This window comes from Microcaecilia unicolor, chromosome 3, assembly GCF_901765095.1.
Source record: "Microcaecilia unicolor chromosome 3, aMicUni1.1, whole genome shotgun sequence".
NCBI classification, from domain to species: Eukaryota; Metazoa; Chordata; class Amphibia; order Gymnophiona; family Siphonopidae; genus Microcaecilia; species Microcaecilia unicolor.
In genome coordinates, this window is record NC_044033.1 from 387,152,732 (window position 1) to 387,172,709 (window position 19,978).

Here is a 19,978-nt window from a genome sequence, read left to right on the forward strand (position 1 = left end):
GCACGATTTACAGCATTTTTAAAGTCTGTACTGTATCATTTTTGATAACATATTTGTCTTCTGTAGAAAACCAATAACCAACTGTGGCCAGTCTTTAGATTCCAAGTTTATACATCCTGTACATATTTTCTTTTGAATTCTTTGCTGAAAGAAAGTGCATCAGTCAACATTGGCGATCCTTAGAAAACTAATTTAACATAAACGACGCTGGCCAGTCTGCCCTTGTAACTACGTACTCTAGCTGAACAACAAAAAGTTTAAATGGTGAGAAACAGCTAACTGGTTTGAAGATGTGCAATGAAATCTTAGGTACTGACCCCACCCAACAAAAAAACATTGAACAGCAGCAATTCGTGAACCCTAAAACACTGTTAGAAGAGTTCATGCAGGATGAAAACATAGCTAATGTTTGTAAGCAAAATCTAAGAAAAAGGCCAGTAACCTGGAGCACACACACACAAAAAAAGATAATATTCCTCTCCCAAATGTCCTGTTACAAAAAAAAATCTAAACTAAAAGTAAGATGTATAAAACAGCAAATATCTCATAATTTATCTTGGTCTTAATAACAATGAACAATATAAATCTACTATACTTTAACTGCACATTAGTTTTTCAACTACAAACCAAATATAAAGATTTTTTTTTTCACAAAAATACATCCATATTTACCTATATCATTATGTACATTTGTTTTTCATTCGGTTTCCTTCTCTCTTCACTTATCCACTATTACAAGCTCCCCGCTTGAATGTGAGCATGTTTTCATCCACACATAGTAAGAAGTGTTAGGTACTTGAAGGAAAAGTCCTACCTCCTATATTGTTTTTTCAGTATCAAAATACATGAAGAAACAATTTTTTTGAATGCCAGTTGTTGTGACGTTGTTTATATTTTACATTTTTGGTCCAACTTTTCCCCAAGATTCTGTTTTCTGAAATATATACCCTATAATTCTTTCCCAATATTCCCCAAAGAACTAAAAAATGGAACCTTAAAAAATACTCCAACAAGTTCACCTACTGAAGAGTTTTTTCATGTATTCAAATGCCAGCAAAAACAATGGGCCCAATATCCATTGAGGTGGCAGTAAGGGATCCCGCCCTACCCCGGAAGTATTATTATTTTTTTAATCCAGCAGAACCGGAAATGGCACGCATTGGAGGCAGAGCTACTGTCGGTGGCCGAGTTGGGCCGGCGGTAGTTCCGGGTTGCCTAACGGCAAACCTTTAATAAAAGGGCCCTAAGTGCTTCTGTGCTAATTCTGATCTCAGTACCACATGCTACCTGGCCTTGTAATGCAGGAACTGTAAAATGAAATGCAGGGAACACCCCTAATAGTTCCTGCATTAGATTTGCAGCCACCGCCTGGTAATTTTCTGCACTAAGCTGTTGGAACTGCAAAATCTAATGTACTTTTAATAAAAAGACCCCCAAATTTCAGTAAACTCCTAAATTTAGGAGTACGAAAAGTGAGTGCAACGGGGGAAGATGTAAGACAGGGAAAAGTAGCTAGGAGCTTAGGGGTGAATTCTATAAATTGCGCCTAAAAAATTGGCGCCAAAAAACCCCATGCTTAAGTGGTATTCTATAAGCCGTGCCTAAAGTTAGGAACGGTTTATAGAATAGCACTTAAGCACAGGGGTTGTGTGTAAATTTAGGCATGTTCATTTGTACCAAATGCAAATTCCCACACCTAAATTTATACGCGGAACCTCCTTACTCTATAATTACGCATGTAACTGGAATCTACGCTCATGCTGTGAACCAAAACGCCCATGACTCTCCCATTTCCGTGCCTCCTTTTCTGGAATACATGTTAAATTTAGGCATGGATCACGTACATGTTAATTAATTTCAATTAGAACCAATAATTTCTTGTTAAATAACCAATTATTGGCACTAATTGGTTTGTTCTTCAATTAAATTGTGCACCCAAATTGGCAATTTTCGATGACTTTTATAAAATTAGGGGGTTAGTACTAGGCTCATAAATCTAGGCAAACGAATGGCAGGTGTAAATTTATGAGCAAAACTCCTAAATTAATATGGATTTTCAGCTGAAAACGTAGACTCCTAAGTTTGGCTGAAAACAGGGCATAAATTTAGGAGCCTAACTTAAGAGCATAAATGTAGGAGCTTAGGTTTTTTTGAATATTGGGCCCAACATTACTATTAAACCCAGAACATAGTAAAGAAAAAGTCGATCTGTAATACAATGTGTAATCACCATTGGTAATTACTACCACCTGGTATGAGTCAGTGGACCACACAAGCATGTGCTCTATATAGGTTGGTCCGCTTACAGCATCTCCCCAATGAGTAAGTGAAATGGAAGCCATTGCTTTGTTAGAATAAGTCCTGGACACATTTCTCTGTTTGGAAATGGAGAGAGAGCCACAGAACTGTCTAGGACATCAGCTTCAAACCTGAAATGTCATGTCCAGCAACTCTGTTCCTGCACCACAACTCTACTTTCATCTTAAGATGAAAGCTATATGGACGTTAGCGTAAAGAAGTTCTCATGCAATGCATGCATCAGGGCTCCTTGATGGTCCTCTGAAACAGCAGGGCTTCTCCAGCTGCATGAAAAACTCCAGGGAGTCACTGTATGGAAGCAATAGAGGTATCACATCCTCTGCTCTTCCCATTAATACAATCTTTCCGTCACAGATGCATTTCTAGCAGCAAATCTCATGGATACAGGGAGGAGACAGCTAGATCCCTCGGAGAACAAGTTAACTTTGGACAAAAAGACACCACCAGAACAAGAGAAGCTGAGGCTTCAGGGACAAAAACATTGAGACGTGTCATTTTTCATCATTCAAAGGACAGTTTCGCTATATTGGCTCTAACCCTGGCCTGGTCAACAGCATCGAGCAGATTCTTGGCATCCACAGCCAAGGTATGAGAGGCCGTGAGCATCTGTTTCTTACACTCGTCACTCAGCGATGTCACTGCATTCTGCTGGGTCAGTCTCATTTTGCTGATCAATTCTGCAAGGTCTTTGTTCAGTAGTTTTTGTGTTCCTTCAATCTGCCAATTAACAACAGAATAAAACACTGCTTTACTAAAAAAAAAAACAAGGCCAAAACCTAATATGCCCAATCTTTATAACAATGCTAAAGGAAAACTTCATGGCAAATGACATCATAACACTCAATGACACTTCAATAAAAAGTTCTCATTATAGCATCTCAACGTAAAGATTAAAACACTCACTATATGTACTGTCTTTGTCAAATATTTCCAGGGTCAACCAGAAATTTGAAGTATGAATATTCATCTCAGACCTTCTGACAAAATTCATATAAAATTTCATGTGACAGTAAAGTGATTAAACTGAAAATGAATCAAAGTCATCTCTTTCCCAACTTCATCAGGCCTGTTGGGAAAACAATTTGGTGTTGTTGCTAGTTTGTTTTTGCTGTGTGGCTTCAAAAAAGATAATCATTCCTTTATTTCTGAAAGTTTAGATAGCCATTATTTTCTGTTGCACAGCTGGAAATTGTGGAGGATAGTTACTAACAGGGGTGGACAGATCATTCGGGTAAGTAGGCAGTGCCTGAGGGCCCAGAGGCTCTGCCTGGATGCCTGTCACACACTACAGCCCTCCCTGGTACTACCTTTAAAGGGGCGTCGTTGGTGATCTAATGGCCTCTGCGGGGACGAATATGTTCTTTCCTGCCCATTGTGCTGCCGCTATTCCCCCTGCCCAGCACTGCTGTACTTTAAAAATGGTAGCCGAGACTCCCTGTGGAAGCCTCGCAAGACTGTCAAGACACGCAAGACTACTGTGGGAAGTCTTGGTGGCCATTTTGAAAACAAGGTAACGCCGGAAGGTGGGGGAATAGTGGCAGCACAGCAGGCAGGCAGGAAAGAATATGCTCCCCCCCTCAGAGACCACTAGATCACCAGGGCTCTTCAGGTAGGACTGGGGCAGTGGGGGCATTGGCTGCAGTGGTAGGGGGGGTCAGGCAGTGGACGGGCAAGGGGGCCCAGACCACCCTCAGTGACCCGGGGGCCCAGACCACTCTTAGTCCACCCCTGGTTACTAAGATAATTCCCATAGTAAACTAAGGTGCATTTTACTGCACCTTAGTTTACCATGAGAATCACTAACCTGCAGTATTTTACCGCAGGTTAGTGACTTCCATGGTACATGAATATTGCAACTTCTGATCACATCACAAGCGGTTATTCATCTTCCCTGGGTGCACTGGGCTGATGTTCACATGGAACATTCTGAAATAGGCCAGAACTGAAGCATGGAGTCTCTCCCTAAAGACACCTCCTCCAGAAAGACCTCCCAAAAGATCCTCTGAAGAGGAGGAGGAGGAGAAGAAAGCGAGAAGCATATTTCAGCTCCAGCCCTTTTATACTACTCCCAGGCAGGAAATCTAACACCAGCTTTGAGCTGCCACACATGCATTTGCATCCATTTCTTATGTTTCCCGTACTGACTTAAATTAACACACATTACGGTATTATAAATACACAATATTGCTGTTTAACACACATTGGGACCCTTTTACTAAACTGCGCTAGTAAATGGACTTATCACATCCTAATGCGGGACTTTCTCGTGCTCTATGCCAATTTCTAGCTTGGCCATAAATGTGGCCTTTTCTATTATATCTTTATGTTAGCATTAGTGCACAGCCACGGGAAAAAATGTAATGCGGGAGCACTTACTGCCTCCTATTTAGGAGGTGCTAAGGACTCCCAAGTTAAGTCAGTGTTGTTCGGTTAGTACGGCACTAATGTGAGCGTGCTAGCTGAATGGCGCTTCCACACTCATTCTCCATCCCTGACACATCCCCCTCCCAAAACGTTTTTGAAATTTAATACCACGTGGTTAGCACATGCAAATGGCAAAACTAACACAAAATGTTTTAGCGCATCCTGCGTTAGACCATTTTTCCTGTGTTAAGCGCACATTAGAACACTATAGGCTATGCACACTTCAGGGCACTCTTAGATGTCAACAGTTACGATTGTCATCCACTGTTCCTTCAAAGGTGAGCGGGAGTCCTCCAACCAGAGGCAAGCCAAGGCAATCTTCTGCCTGAGGCAGGCAGATGAAATGGCGCCCCGCCTCATAGAATTGCACCCCCCCCCGCCAACTCCTTCCCCTTCTCCCAGCCGCAGTGTAATTTCTCCCCCTCTCCGAGCCTACCTTCTTTTTTTTTGTTGTTGTTTTCAAAAGTCAGAGGCAGCAGTGACCCCCCAGATGCTGCTTTGCCACCAGCACCAGCATCTCCTCTATACTGCGGCCCGCCTCCAAGGAAACAGGAAGTTATGTCAGAGAGGCGGGCTGAAGTACAGAGGAGATGCCAGTGCCGGTGGCAGGGCAGCACATGGGGATTGCTGCTACCTCCAACTGTAGAGGGGAGTTGAGGAAGGAAAGGGGAAAGATGTCACTTAATAATTAGTGCTGCCTGAGCCCCCTGCCTCAGTTGGTCTAATGGGAGGGTCGCCACTGCCTCCACCTACAGTCCTGCCAGTGGGAAGGGGCGGTGCTCTTTCACCATCACATTTTCAATAGTGAGGGACAGGCAAGTTCTGCAGGACTCCAGGGAATCTGCCTGTCACTAGCATTTGTAAACACAATATTGAAGCATCACCTCCTACTGGTAGCAATGCAGTTGGAGGACTCCCACTCAGCCTAGAAAGAACAGTGTTGCCATTGACTTGGCATAACTGTTGGCACCTAACTTTAGGTGTACCCTTGCTCCTATTGTATAAATGAATCCTTGCGTCTGGATGCCGTCAGAGAATTAGTGCACAGAATTGGGGACCTAAATCTTGGTACCAATGTATAGAGAAGCTGAAGTCATATACACTTGCTCCCAGGCATGGAAAGTATGTGTCCATGAGCATATTTTATAAAATAATGCATGCACTTTGCAACTCTGTTTCTGCTCTGCAGAAACTCTCCCCCAGAACATGCTTATACACACAGGGAGAAATTCTATAAATGCAGCTCAAAATTAGGTGCTGGAAAGTGGTGCTTGCCCTGTACAGACACAATTAGCGTTAATTCCCGTGCCTAGTTTTGGGTGCTAAGCTTATGCCTGCAGAAACCGGTTGTAAATTCTGGAGCCCAAATTAGGCCCGCTGAGGCAGTATTCTGTAACTACGCACACAACTTTTCAAAACACTCCTGACAAGCCAATGGCCATGCCCCCTTTTCAGTTGCACATTAGTAGAGTTAGGTGCATGCCTTATAGAATATACATAACAACATAGTCGATGACGACAGATAAAGACCTGTATGGTCCATTTAGTCTGCTCAAAAAGATAAACTCATTACATATGTTATGATGTGATATATCATATGTACGTACACCTGATCTTGATTTATCCTTACTATTTTTAGGGCATAGACAGTAGAAGTCTGCCCGGCCCTGGCCTTGTTCTAAAATTTCTGAAGAACAAGGCCAGTGCCGGGCAGACTTCTACGGTTGTTGTCAAACTCCTGAAAAACTCCATCCAGCCCATCCAAATCTATTCATCCTTGATCTGGGTACAGACCGTAGAAGTCTGTCTTGTACTGGCTTTCCTACCTAATTTCCGCTAAACTTCTTTGGATCCTTTCCTTCCAAACAGGATTCCTTTGTGTTTGTCCCATGCGTATTTGAACTCTCTTACCGTTTGCATCTCCACCACCTGCCTCAGGAGGGTATTCCAGGCATCTACCACCCTCTTGGTGAAAAAATACTTCCTGCCATTATTCCTGAGTCAGCTCCCTTTCAACCTCAATTCATACCCTCTAGTTCTACCATCTTCCCAATACAGTCTACCTCCCAGCCAATCCAACTACTTATGCACTCTCCATATAGTTATACATCATCTCATATACTTCATATAATACTTTCTCCACTGAAGAAAGCTTATGAACCTTCAGAAACAGTGTACTTTTTCTTTGTAACTGCTATAAATTTAGCAGATAAATGCTTTCAATCGTCATCAGTTACTACTACTACTTCTTAACATTTCTAGAGCACTACTAGGGTTACGCAGCGCTGTACAGTTTAACAAAGAAGGACAGTCTCTGCTCGAAGGAGCTTACAATCTAAAGGACGAAATGTCAAGTTGGGGCAGTCAAGATTTGCTGAATAGAGGTGTAGTGGTTAGGTGCTGAAGGCGACATTGAAGAGGTGGGCTTTGAGCAAGGATTTGAAGATAGGCAGGAAGGGGGCCTGGCGTATGGGCTCAGGGAGCTTATTCCAAGCATGGGGTGAGGCGAGGCAGAAAGGGCGGAGCCTGGAGTTGGCGGTGGTGGAGAAGGGTACTGAGAGGAGGGATTTGTCTTGAGAGCGGAGGTTACGGGTTGGAACGTAAGGGGAGATGAGGGTAGAGAGGTAGTGAGGGGCTGCAGATCGAGTGCATTTGTAGGTTAGTAGGAGAAGCTTGAACTGTATGCGGTACCTGATCGGAAGCCAGTGAAGTGACTTGAGGAGAGGGGTGATATGAGTATATTGGTCCAGGCGGAAGATAAGACGTTCCGGCATAGAAGTTTTTCTTTTTTTTTTTCTTTTTTTACGAACTCTTTTATCATGATCTCTTTTTCTCTATTCGTTTATCTGCTAAATTTATAGCAGTTACAAAGAAAAAGTACACTGTTTCTGAAGGTCCATAAGCTTTCTTCAGTGGAGAAAGTATTATATGATGTATATCTATATGAAGAGTGCATAAGTAGTTGGATTGGCTGGGAGGTAGACTGTATTGAATACATCTCCCTGCTTATATTATAATTTGAGCCCATTTAAGCAGGTGCCTTATAGAAATAGCATGCGGCCAGATGCGCTCACAAATTTTAATGGCTGCCAATTAACTTCAATAATTGGATGTTAGCATCCTGTTACTGATGGTTAACAGCTTGTTAGCCAATTAATTTGATCGCGCATCTTGCTGCACCTTCTTTCCTGGAAATTCACTACAAGTAACAAGTTGAAAAGTGTGCACTTACAGTGTAATATAATAGGGCTTTCCCCCTTTTTTCTATCCTCGGACTTAGACCTAGGCTGCAGTGACTATAGAGATAGGTACTTTTTAGGAGAGGTGGAGGACAGTGGCCCATCAACTCTCTGTGTAATTTGGCATCCACCTTCCATCTGAAGTCCTGCACACTCAGCCGCTTTATGTATCCACTCTGACAGCACTTATCTGGGGGAGGAGTTGGCTCTGAGGGATGTATTTGCACATGAGGGGACTCTGGGGTGAGACCCGGATATTCAATGCCGGGCCATTTCCGATGACCAACACTGATTATTCGGTTTATTTTTGGCCGGTTTAAACTTAATTGGCCAAGCCAATATTCAGCACTTGCTTGTTAAGTTTAAGCTCTGACATATAATGATTTGTCACACTCTTACACAATTGTGACAGTCAAGTTCAATACTGCCCATAACTTTTCATTCCATGATTCCTCAAGCAGCTTAAGACCAGTTGTAGCATTTATTGAAGACTTCTGTCTACACTCAAGTGGAAAAGCTGTTTGTGGTACACCTTATGCATTTACTTAGCTTTTGTTTATTGGAAAGCGTATTTCTTCATTACTATGTGTTACATTAGGTTCCCTTTACCTTATAATGATCCATTCTAAATGGAAAGATTCAGCTCCCATGTACAAGCAACACTGAATGCTGATGGCTTCATTAGAACATCTTACTAATTTTCCACTGACATGCCATACCCACATCATATCCACAATTCCATGGCTAGGCCACATCTGCTGCATCCATGTTTTCACCAACACACCACATACATGCTCCACTGACATGCCACATCCATGCCACACCATGCCCCAACTGGTACCATGTTCTACTGATACACACACACAGCCAAATCACATCTACCCTCCACTAACATGTCACATTCATACTACCTCCATGCCCCGCTGACATGCTTCACCCCTTGCTATATTTATTTATTTATTTAATTTAGATTTTGCTCACACCTTTTTCAGTAGTAGCTCAAGGTGAGTTACATTCAGGTATTCTGGATATTTCTCTGTCCCAGGAGGGCTCACAATCTAAGTTTGTATCTGAAGCAATGGAGGGTTAAGTGACTTGCCCAAGATCACAAGGAGCAGCAGTGGGATTTGAACCGGCCACCTCTGGATTGCAAGACCGGTGCTCTAACCACTAGGCCACTCCTCCACATGTCCTACTCATAAGTTCAACTGACAAGCTCAATTCCCACACTGAGGGGCCCTTTTACTAAGCCATGTAGATGTGTACGCTCGTCCTACGCATGTCAAATTTGAACTACTGCCTGGCTACCGCGTGGCCCGGGTGGGAATTTCATTTTTGACGCTCGTCCACTATGTGCACCAGAAATATTTTTCAATTTTCTGGCGCACGGTGCTAACCAGGCGGTAATTGTCATTGTATGCGCGCTGACGATTACTGCCCAGTTAACTCGTGAGACCTTACCGCTAAGTCAATGGGGGCAGTAAAGTCTCAGGCCCAAATTGGACGCATGCCAATTTTCATTTTCATGCACGTCCATTTTCGGCCAAAAAAAAAAAAGGCCTTTTTTGCAGGTCTGCTGCAAAATGGACCTGCGTGTGCCCAATACACGTGTCTATACCAGTGCAGGCTATTTTTCGACATACCTTAGTAAAAGGACCCCTGAATCCATGCTATGTGCTTTGTCTACATCACCATGTTTCACTCCCAGGCTCTACTCTCATAATGCATATTGAGCGAACCTAAAGTACTCAGACTTTTTACTGCATGGTGTAACCACGGGTACACATAGCCTGATAGAAGCTGCTTTCTTTGACCTCAACTGGGAGGAAACCTGGAAGTGCAGAACATGTACCTGGAGAAAAAGGCTAAAATTCCCCACAGGGTTGTTCAGTATGGGTGCTCTTGTCAGGTTTTCCTCTTAACCTGCAAAGCCTGCTAGGAATGATGGGATTGAGCTCTGTAACCCGTCAGACATGCAAAAATGACTCATCTCATCAGTGATACAAACTACTTAATCTAAGCAGTCATGAAGTCCAGCCATGCAACTGTTCCAACAAAAATCTGCAGTGGGAAGGGGGTGAAGGAGTCATTCTACACTCACAGGCCCTTCTCACTTTCACTCTATATGAATGTCTTGTAACCACAGAAACCTGTACAAGAGATGGCACTGCCACAGGCCCTGCACTAATTTTTATTTATAATTGAATTGCCATCTACAGATTCTCTGATCTGCGACAGGGGGCTGCTGGGTCTCCTTATTGTCTGACCACCCCATGCTTTGGAAGCTGTTTGGGCAGAATTTACATCTCTGATGAAACAAGTAGGTGTTATAAGTTAAGAACTATCTGCTCTTCTGCCCACTTAACTCATACAACCAACGCAAGGCAACAACTCTTGCACAATATAATGAGCAGTTATTTCTTGTCACAGGCACAGATTGATAAACTGATCACAGAACCATTTTGAACATTCCTCATTCCCTTACCTCCGTACGCGATGCTGGAGGTAGGATGGGCAATACATCGTCCACACTGCCTATAAGTTTTCGTAGGGACAATCCCACATTCTGCAAAAAGAGAATCAAGCCATGAATATACATAAAGAGTATTTCCTTCTTCAGCAAACCTGTCCTTATAATGTTATAATGCCTTTGAATTGCTCCACGATGTGAGCGCACCTCAAATATTGCGTGCAATTCTGGTCACCGCATCTCAAAAAAAATATAGTGGAATTAGAAAAGGTACAGAGAAGGGAGATGAAAATGATAAAGAAGATGGAATGACTTCCCTATGAGGAAAGGTTAAAGTGGCTAGGGCTCTTCAGCTTGGAGAAGAGACAGCTGAAGGGGGATATGATAGAGATCCACAAAATACTGAGAGGAATGGAACAAGTAGATGTGAATTGCTTGTTTACTCTTTCCAAAAATACTAGGATTAGGGGGCATGCAAAGAAGTTACTAAGGTAAAATTATGTATCATACCTGATAATTTTCTTTCCATTAATCATAGCTGATCAATCCATAGACTGGTGGGTTGTGTCCATCTACCAGCAGGTGGAGATAGAGAGCAAACTTTTGCCTCCCTATATGTGGTCATGTGCTGCCGGAAACTCCTCAGTATGTCGATATCCAAGCTCCATCCGCAGGACTCAGCACTTAGAGAATTACACCCACAAAGGGACACTCTGCCCAGCTCACCACCGCCGAAACGGGGGAGGGGAATTAACCCAGCTCATCCCCACACAAGTGGGGGAGGGGAATCCGTCCAGCTCATCCCCGCGGAGCGGGGGAGGGACACCACACCCGCAGATGCGGGGGGATCTGGCTTATCCTGCAACCGCAACCGCGGGAGGAGCTGACTGACCCTAACACCGCCGAAGCGGGAGGGGTACAAAGCTGCCCTACAGCCGCACGAAGCGGGAGGGAGTGCCGGCAGAATTTAAGTCTCAATCCAGCCCCGTAAAACGGAGGGGAGAGGAATGCAGCAGCTCACTGTAACACAAACTCGTCTGAACTCTTGAAGAATCCAAGTGAAAAAACTTGAACACGAAGTCCTCCTGAAGGAATTGAAGACTAAACTTGAACCTAAAATTCAACCAGAATATAAAGAGTACAGATATCTGGGAGGGGCTATGGATTGATCAGCTATGATTAATGGAAAGAAAATTATCAGGTATGATACATAATTTTACCTTCCATATCATCATGCTGATCAATCCATAGACTGGTGGGATGTACCGAAGCAGTACTCACCCAGGGCGGGACATTGAAATCCCTGACCTCAACACTGAAGCTCCAAACCGGGCCTCCGCCCGAGCAGCCAGTCAAGCAGTAATGCTTGGAGAATGTATGGGCCGATGCCCAAGTTGCCGCCTTGCATTGAGCCTTCAGCTGGATAGGCGGCACCTTCCCCGCGGCCACATAAGCCGCTGCCATGGCTTCCTTGACCCATCTTGCCACTGTAGGCTTAGCAGCCTGCAGACCCTTACGAGGACCTGCAAACAGGACAAACAGAAGATCCGATTTCCGGAAATCATTGGTCACTTCCAAGTATCTGATGATGACCCGTCTCACATCCAGATATTTGAGAGCAGAATACTCTTCTGGGTAGTCCTCCCTACGAAAGGAAGGGAGACAGAGCTGCTGACTCACATGGAAGCGAGAAACAATCCTGGGTAGGAAGGAAGGCACTGTGCGAATAGTCACTCCTGCCTCAGTGAACTGCAGAAAAGGCTCTCGACAAGAGAGTGCCTGGAGCTCGGAAACTCTTCTGGCTGAAGTGATAGCCACCAAAAAGACTGCTTTCAACGTCAGGTCTTTCAGAGATGCCCTCGACAAGGGTTCAAAAGGCGGCTTTTGCAAGGCTCTTAGCATCAGGTTGAGATTCCACGCAGGCACCACTGAGTGCAGAGGAGGGCACAGGCGATTAACTCCCTTGAGGAAACGCACCACATCTGGCTGCGAAGCCAGGGAAGCACCCTTCAGGCGGCCCCTGAAGCAAGCCAGGGCCACTACCTGGACTTTCAGGGAACTGAGCGACAGGCCTTTCTCCAGACCTTCTTGCAGGAACGCCAGCACTGAAGAAATTGGAGCAGTAAATAGAGAAAGTGAACCTGCTTCACACCATGCTGCAAAGGTACGCCAAACCCTGGCGTAAGCAGTAGAAGTAGAGCGCTACCTCGCTCTCGGCAGAGTGGCGATGACCTTGTCTGAGAAGCCCTTCTTCCTCAGACTCTGCCGCTCAATAGCCAGGCCGTAAGACCAAATGGGGAGGAATCCTCCATCACCACGGGACCCTGATGTAACAGGCCCTGCTCCACTGGCAGTCGCAGAGGTTCGTCCACTGAGAGCCTGATCAAGTCCGCATACCAGGGACGTCTGGGCCAATCCGGACCCACCAGGATTATCCGGCCCGGATGCTTTGCCACCCGGTCTAGCACCCTGCCCAACATGGGCCAGGGCGGGAACACATAGTGAATCTCTTGTGTCGGCCACTGTTGGAGAAGAGCATCTCTCCCAGGGATCGAGGGTCCCGTCCTCTGCTGAAAAAGCGCGGCAGTTGGCAAATGGCCGATGACGCCATCAGATCTAGGCTCGGCTGGCCCCAGCGCTTCGTGATGTCCAAGAACGCCTGAGCAGATAGCTGCCACTCTCCGGGTTCCAAGGTATGGCGACTGATAAAGTCCGCCTTGACATTCATGACCCCGGCAATGTGGGCCGCTGACAGCTGTTCCAGGTTCGCTTCCGCCCACTGGCATAGATTCATGGCCTCCTTGGCTAGAGGGGCGCTCTTGGTACCTCCCTGGCGGTTGACATAGGCCACAGCCGTGGCATTGTCCGACAGGACCCGTACAGGCTTCAACGCCAGTACCGGGATGAACTCCAAAAGCGCCAACCGAATGGCTCCGAGTTCCAGGAGGTTGATAGACCACTTTGCCTCTGCAGGAGACCAGAGCCCCTGCGCTGTCCTTCCCAAGCAGTGGGCTCCCCAGCCCGACAAAGAGGCGTCCGTCGTGACGACAATCCACTCCGGGGTCACCAGAGGCATTCCTGCAGACAACTTGTCTGTCTGCGTCCACCAGCTCAGCGCCTTGCGCACTGCTGGGTCCAAGGGAAGGCGCACAGCATAATCCTCCGACATCGGAGTCCAGCGCTGCAGCAGAGAGTGTTGTAGTGGTCTCATATGAGCCCTGGCCCAGGGCACTACTTCCATCGTGGCCGTCATAGCCCAACAGCTGCACATAGTCCCAAGCCCGAAGAGGAGAGGCTACTAGGAACTGGTCCATCTGAGCCTGAAGCTTGACAATCCGATTGTCTGGCAGGAACACTCTGCCCACTTGGGTGTCGAATCGAACTCCCAGATACTCCAGGGACTGAGTTGGGCGCAGCTGGCTTTTCTCCCAGTTGATGATCCACCCCAGGGAGCTCAAAAGAGCAACCACCCGGTTCACAGCTTTGCCGCACTCTGCATAAGAGGGGGCTCGGATCAACCAGTCGTCCAGATAAGGATGGACTTGTACTCCTTCCTTCCTCAGGAAGGCCGCGATGACCACCATTACTTTGGAGAAGGTCCGCGGAGCAGTAGCCAACCCGAACGGGAGGGCTCTGAACTGGAAGTGTCGGCCCAGTACTGCAAAACGCAGAAAGCGTTGATGAGGATGCCAGATGGGAATATGCAAGTCCGCTTCCTTGATGTCCAAGGATGCCAGGAACTCTCCTGCCTTCACTGCCGCTATAACAGAGCGGAGGGTCTCCATGCGAAAGTGCCTGATTGACCCCTTTGAGGTCGAGGATAGGCCGTACAGAACCTCCTTTCTTTGGTACCACAAAGTAAATGGAGTAACGTCCCTTGCCAAGCTGATTTTCTGGCACCGGAACGACCGCACCCAGGCGGATCAGATTGTCCAAGGTCTGCTGCACTGTCACAGCTTTGACCGGAGACTTGCAGGGAGAGAGTACAAACCCGTCTCTTAAGGGTCGGCAGAACTCTAGCTTGTAGCCGTCTCTGATGACTTCCAGCACCCAAGCGTCTGAAGTTATTGTGGTCCACTCGTCCAGAACCGAGGACAGCCGTCCTCCAATCTGCACTGGGGCGTGGACCAAGGCCCCGTCATTGGGTACAAGACCCTAGGGGAGGACCGGAGGGAGCACCTCCGGGACGGCGGTCTCTGCGAAAGGAATGCTGCTTGGGGGAGAAGTTCCTCTTGAAGGAAGAGGGGGCAGAGGAGCCCGACCTGCCCGGGCGGTACCGACAGTCTTCCTGAAACCGTCCTCTGGAGGTACCGGGGCGAGCACTAGTCCGAGCCCTGACCTCTGGTAACTTCTTGCCCTTAGACGTGCCGAAACCGGTCACGATTTTGTCCAGCTCGACCCCAAAGAGCAGCTTGCCTTTAAAAGGCAATCTAGCCAGGCGGGATTTAGAGGCGTGGTCAGCAGACCTATGCTTCAGCCAAAGCCACCACCGCGCAGAGATTGTCTGAGCCATGCCTTTAGCTGAGGCCCTCAAGACATCATACAGCCAGTCTGCCAAATAGGCTAAGCCCAATTCCAGGGCCGGCCAATCAGCCCTCAAGGAATGATCCGAGGGGGAAGCCCGCTGCACCATAGACAGGCACGCCCTGGCCACATAGGAGCCGCAAACTGAGGCCTGCAAACTTAAAGCAGCCGCCTCAAAGGACGACCTTAAGGCCGCCTCCAATCTTCTGTCTTGGGCGTCCTTTAGGGCCGTGCCACCTTCCACCGGCAACGCCGTTTTCTTAGTCACCGCAGTGATTAAAGAATCCACGGTAGGCCACAGATAGGCCTCACGTTCACTTTCAGGCAAATGATAGAGGCGGGACATAGCCCTAGCCACTTTAAGGCTCGCTTCCGGGACATCCCATTGAGCCGAAATTAAGGTGTGCATGGCATCATGCACGTGGAAGGTTCTATGCGGGCGCTTCGTCCCCAGCATAATGGCAGAGCCAACAGGGGCTGAGGGAGAGACGTCCTCCGGAGAGGAAATCTTCAAAATGCCCATGGCCTGCATTAACAGGTTGGGCAAATCCTCTGAGCTAAAGAGCCGCGCTGCAGAGGGGTCATCCGCTCCATCCGAGCGGGGATCCGTCTCCTCCAAGGAATCCGCAAAGGACCGTTGGGAGAACTCAGATACGCTGCCCTCATCTACATCGGAGGAGACAAAGTCCTCCAAGGCCTGGGAATCAACCCGAGGGCGTTTACCTCCGGGGCCTCAACCTCTTTACCAGCCGAGGGAGCAGGGGCAGCGTTTTGCATAAGGGAGGCCTGATGCAGCAGCAAAACAAACTCGGGGGAGAAACCCCCCAGACTGTGCACTTCCGCAGTCTGGGCTACAGCCCTAGACGCACCCTCAACCGGCGCTCGCAAGAGCGGGGGAGAGACATGCTGCGCATCCAAGATGGCGGCCGGCGCGACACTCCGCGAAGGAGCCGCGCGGGAAAAACGGCGCTTAACTTTAGCCGCTTTTGTGCCGTCGCCCAAATTAAGGGCGTTCATGGCATCAATGTCTCCCACCTCAAGGGCGGCCCAAGAAGAAGCCGTCCGAGCCGCGTGGCCGGCCAATATGGCGGAGGTGAGCCGCGGGGGATGGGTGTTTATGGCGGGAAAAACCGCCACACTGAAGGAAGGACCGGGACACCCATCGGTCACGAAACTGTCACCCAACAAGGGCGATCAGACTTTAAGACCCCCGCATCCCCTCTAGAAGCGCACACGCGATCCGGGGAGCGACTCTTTGCGCCCTCGCCCTCCGACGCCATAGGCCACGTGGAGACCAATCGGGGAACCCCCTGCCCGCTATAAAAGGTAAAAATTACCTGCTTTCCGCTCCGAGCTGTAACGACCTGGTGTCCCAGTGAGTAGCTGCAATAAACGTTTAAATAAACGTCGAAATAAACGCCTTTAAGGACGTTCAAAATTTTTTTTTTTTTTTTTTTTTAACGGAGCCAGCGGGAGGGGGGAGAAAAGGAGGGACCTGGCGCCATCAGGTTTGCACTTGCTCAAGAAGAGCCCTCAACCCCAGGTACTCAACAAAACCTAAAAATTAGGCTTGGAGACCTAGCCAGAGCTGCTGCTGTGTGTGACCACCACCTGCTGAGATAGAGAACATACTGAGGAGTTTCCGGCAGCACATGACCACATATAGGGAGGCAAAAGTTTGCTCTCTATCTCCACCTGCTGGTAGATGGACACAACCCACCAGTCTATGGATTGATCAGCATGATGATATGGAAGTAGTAAATTTAAAACAAATCTGAGAAAATGGGGTTTGGATAATTTCCTAAAAGAAAAGTCCATAAGACATTATTAAGGTGGACTTGAGAAAATCCACTGCTTATTTGTAGAACAAGCAGCATAAAATCTGCTTTACTCTTTTGGGATCTTGCCAGGTACTTATGACCTGGATTCGCCACTGTGGAAACAGGGTACTTGGCTTGATGGACCATCGGTCTGTCCCAGTTTGAAAATACTTATGTTCTTATAAAAAGGGGCCAAGTTTCAGATTTGAGTCGAGAAGTGCAGAAAGCCTGTACCTATGTGTCTGCACAGTCTAGATATTTTACATCTTTTTAGCAAGGATTTTAGGGGCCCTTTTTCTAAGCTGTGTGAAGTAGCTAGCACAGGTTTTACTATGCATTAGCTGTTAGTATGAACCTTTGCTAATGGTTAACATGCATTAAACCAGTCAGTGAAGTACAAACCCCATGCTAGATGCTTAACACAGGTAGGGGTGGAGTAGAGGAGTAGCCTACTGTGACAACTAGAATGCAGGTCAATACCGAATGCAGTCAGGCCCTGAAAAGTTCGGTAGTGTGACTGCCCAGTGCTATTAATGAGGCAGTCCTTTTACCTTTCTGCTCCCCTGATCCAATGCCCTCTTTGAACCACCCACACAAACTAAAAATTAACAGCTCCACCCACTTAGCAATGACCCTTCCCTCACACAAGCCTGATTTGCACCACTACACCAACAGAGATTACCCCCTCTGTAAGTTACACGTATAAATGTTGGTCCCACCCAAGCTCCTCCCTTGTGAACATCCCTTGCATTTCTGTTCAAAGCTACAGGCAGCATTCACATACAATCAGATCTGGGTTTCTGCGCATGTTATACAGTGCTGAATGCTCAGAGGGCTCGAGCACCAGTGCTAACATGCACACTAAAGATAGCCACAAATTGTATTTAAATATATGTTAATGAAGCCAGTAAGGATTCCTCCCGAATGCACAAACGAAAGCACTGCGACACACAGAAGCAAGTGGATTTCTTGTCAATTTTCCAAATTGAACTGCGGGGTTTGCCTTCTTTTGCAAGTGGAAGGAAGCCTGTGCAACTTTAAGCGCTGATAGTGATAAACAAACACGTGTGCGAGCCCGAGTAAAACCAAAAAGTGAAATCACACATCGGTGCCTGTTTTTCTGCGCTTATATATGAGCCTTTCAAAAATGTTAAGTGCAAACAATGTTTGAAAGGCTGATATTTAAAGCGTAGAAAAAAGGAGCCGACGTGTGCGTACACTTCTGGTTTTTGTACGGACATGCGCACAAGAGCCGTCCTTGCCGCAAAACCCTTGAGTGCATGTGCCAGCACGTTCCTCCCCTTGCTTTCAGTTTGTCAGCGCAAATTAACCGCGCATCTTACTTGTGTATCATTTCCTTTCAGCATCACTTCGTTATTTTTTCTGCACAGTTGTTGCGCTATGGGGTTTTGCTTTGTGGAATTTAGCATCCAGTTTTTGTGCATCGGCTCCTGAGCGAGTTGCACGTGTCATTTATAGAACAACGCTGAGCTCTCATGTAGCACTAATGCACATAGGTGTACACTCACCCACATCAGGCCTAGTATTCCATAGACCAGGGGTTCCCAAACTTTTTTGGTTCGTGGCACCCCCTCTCCGGCCACATGGGTCTCCACGACACACCTCTGCCTCCCTGTTTTAAATTTACTACTTACATGTTGCATTAAACTGAGAGCTATTATTTATAGATGTTTTATCAGTTACTTTGCCATCGAACTTCATGTCAAGTTTTCAGTGAACCTGTGGTAGCAGCAAGGGGTGGCTTACCTAGGAGTTTTGAATCATGCAGAAAATGGAAACAAAACATTGGCCTCTATTTTAATAGCATCTCCATAAGTAATTACACATGTAGATCACAAAAAGTGTTAATAGTGATTTTAGAAAGATGCTATTTACATGTGGAGAAAATACCATACAGAGATTTCAAAGGGGGGGGGGGGGGGGGGTGGGTGATGGCATGGCTTGGGAAAAAAAAATCTACAAGTGTATTCCCCGCTGCACAAAGTGTATACACGTCTGTGGGGAAAAATATCCCCACCAGTTTTACACCAGCTCATAGTTATGCACGGGATTTTTTTTAAGTCCTCAGTTTGGTGAGGGCTTGATAGGAGGAATTAAGGGAATCATTCTCCTTAATCACTTGTTGTTTATTTCCACCTCCAAAATGAAACCAACTTATAATTGCAGCTTCACTACTAACTGGTGGCATTTAACATAACAGTGTTTCTCTTTGGTGAGAATCCAGTTTTTTAATGATGTACTTTTATGCTTTAGTAGTATCTAAATAGTGTGATAATATTAAGAGAATTAATTATCTACTATTATTTTTGCAGAAACATTAAGATTAATTATTTATAAACATTATATATTTTTTGTTAAAAATATAGTGGATTATTGAATTAATCTTTGATAAATATTGCATTCTACTTACACCTATAAATTAATAATGTTCAAAATTCATTAAACACATATCTATATATTTTTATATATTTATATATACATCTCTTTATAAAGATTGTCTAATTGATATTTATAATTATATATTTGTGAAATCCTATATATGTTTTCATTGTTCTCTCATTTATTATTATGAAGTAATGCAGTATGTCATGTTTTCTTTTATAATAATGAGTTCATATTATTTATTAATATTTTCTATTTTAATTGTTATTTAATATTTTAATGTCTAGATTACCTATCTATGTATATACATTTATGTGGTTGTTTTTATTTATATATATTTTTTATTTTTCTATTGTTAGAATCCTGAGGCAGGTGTTGTTTTACGCCGAAACACGGCCCGTGTCGGGTCATTAATAAAGAATTTCAATTGTCCCAGTCTTGAAGGCCCAGTATTGCTTTTTTTGTCAGCATTTAACATACGAACATAAGCACTGACATGCTGGGACAGACTGAAGGCCCATCAAGCCCAACATCCTATCTCCAACAGTGGACAATCCAGGTCACAAGTACCTAAGATCTGAGAATAGCAAAACAAATTTTATGCTGGTTATCCTAGAATATGCAGTGGATTTTCCCCAAGTTCATCTTAACGGCTTATGGACTTTTCTTTTAGGAAAATATCAAAACCTTTTTGTAAACTCTGCTAAGCTAACTGCTTTTACCACATTCTTTGGCAACAAATTCCAGAGTTTAAGTACTCATTGAGTGAAGAAATATTT

At 45.8% G+C, this 19,978-nt stretch overlaps 1 protein-coding gene across 2 annotated transcripts in view; it reads right to left on the reverse strand.

Moving 5' to 3' along the window:
* Positions 1-1,947: 1,947 nt before the first annotated feature.
* PTK2B (protein tyrosine kinase 2 beta) overlaps positions 1,948-19,978 on the reverse strand; it is a 322,330-nt gene continuing 304,299 nt past the window's right edge. For both annotated transcript variants that reach the window (XM_030198678.1, XM_030198677.1), the window contains exons 30-31: positions 10,468-10,548; positions 1,948-3,036 (exon numbers count right to left, since the gene is read on the reverse strand). In XM_030198678.1, the coding sequence (XP_030054538.1) occupies positions 2,821-3,036; positions 10,468-10,548 (297 nt within the window). In that variant the 3' untranslated portion in view covers positions 1,948-2,820. The remainder of the gene's footprint in view (positions 3,037-10,467; positions 10,549-19,978) is intronic.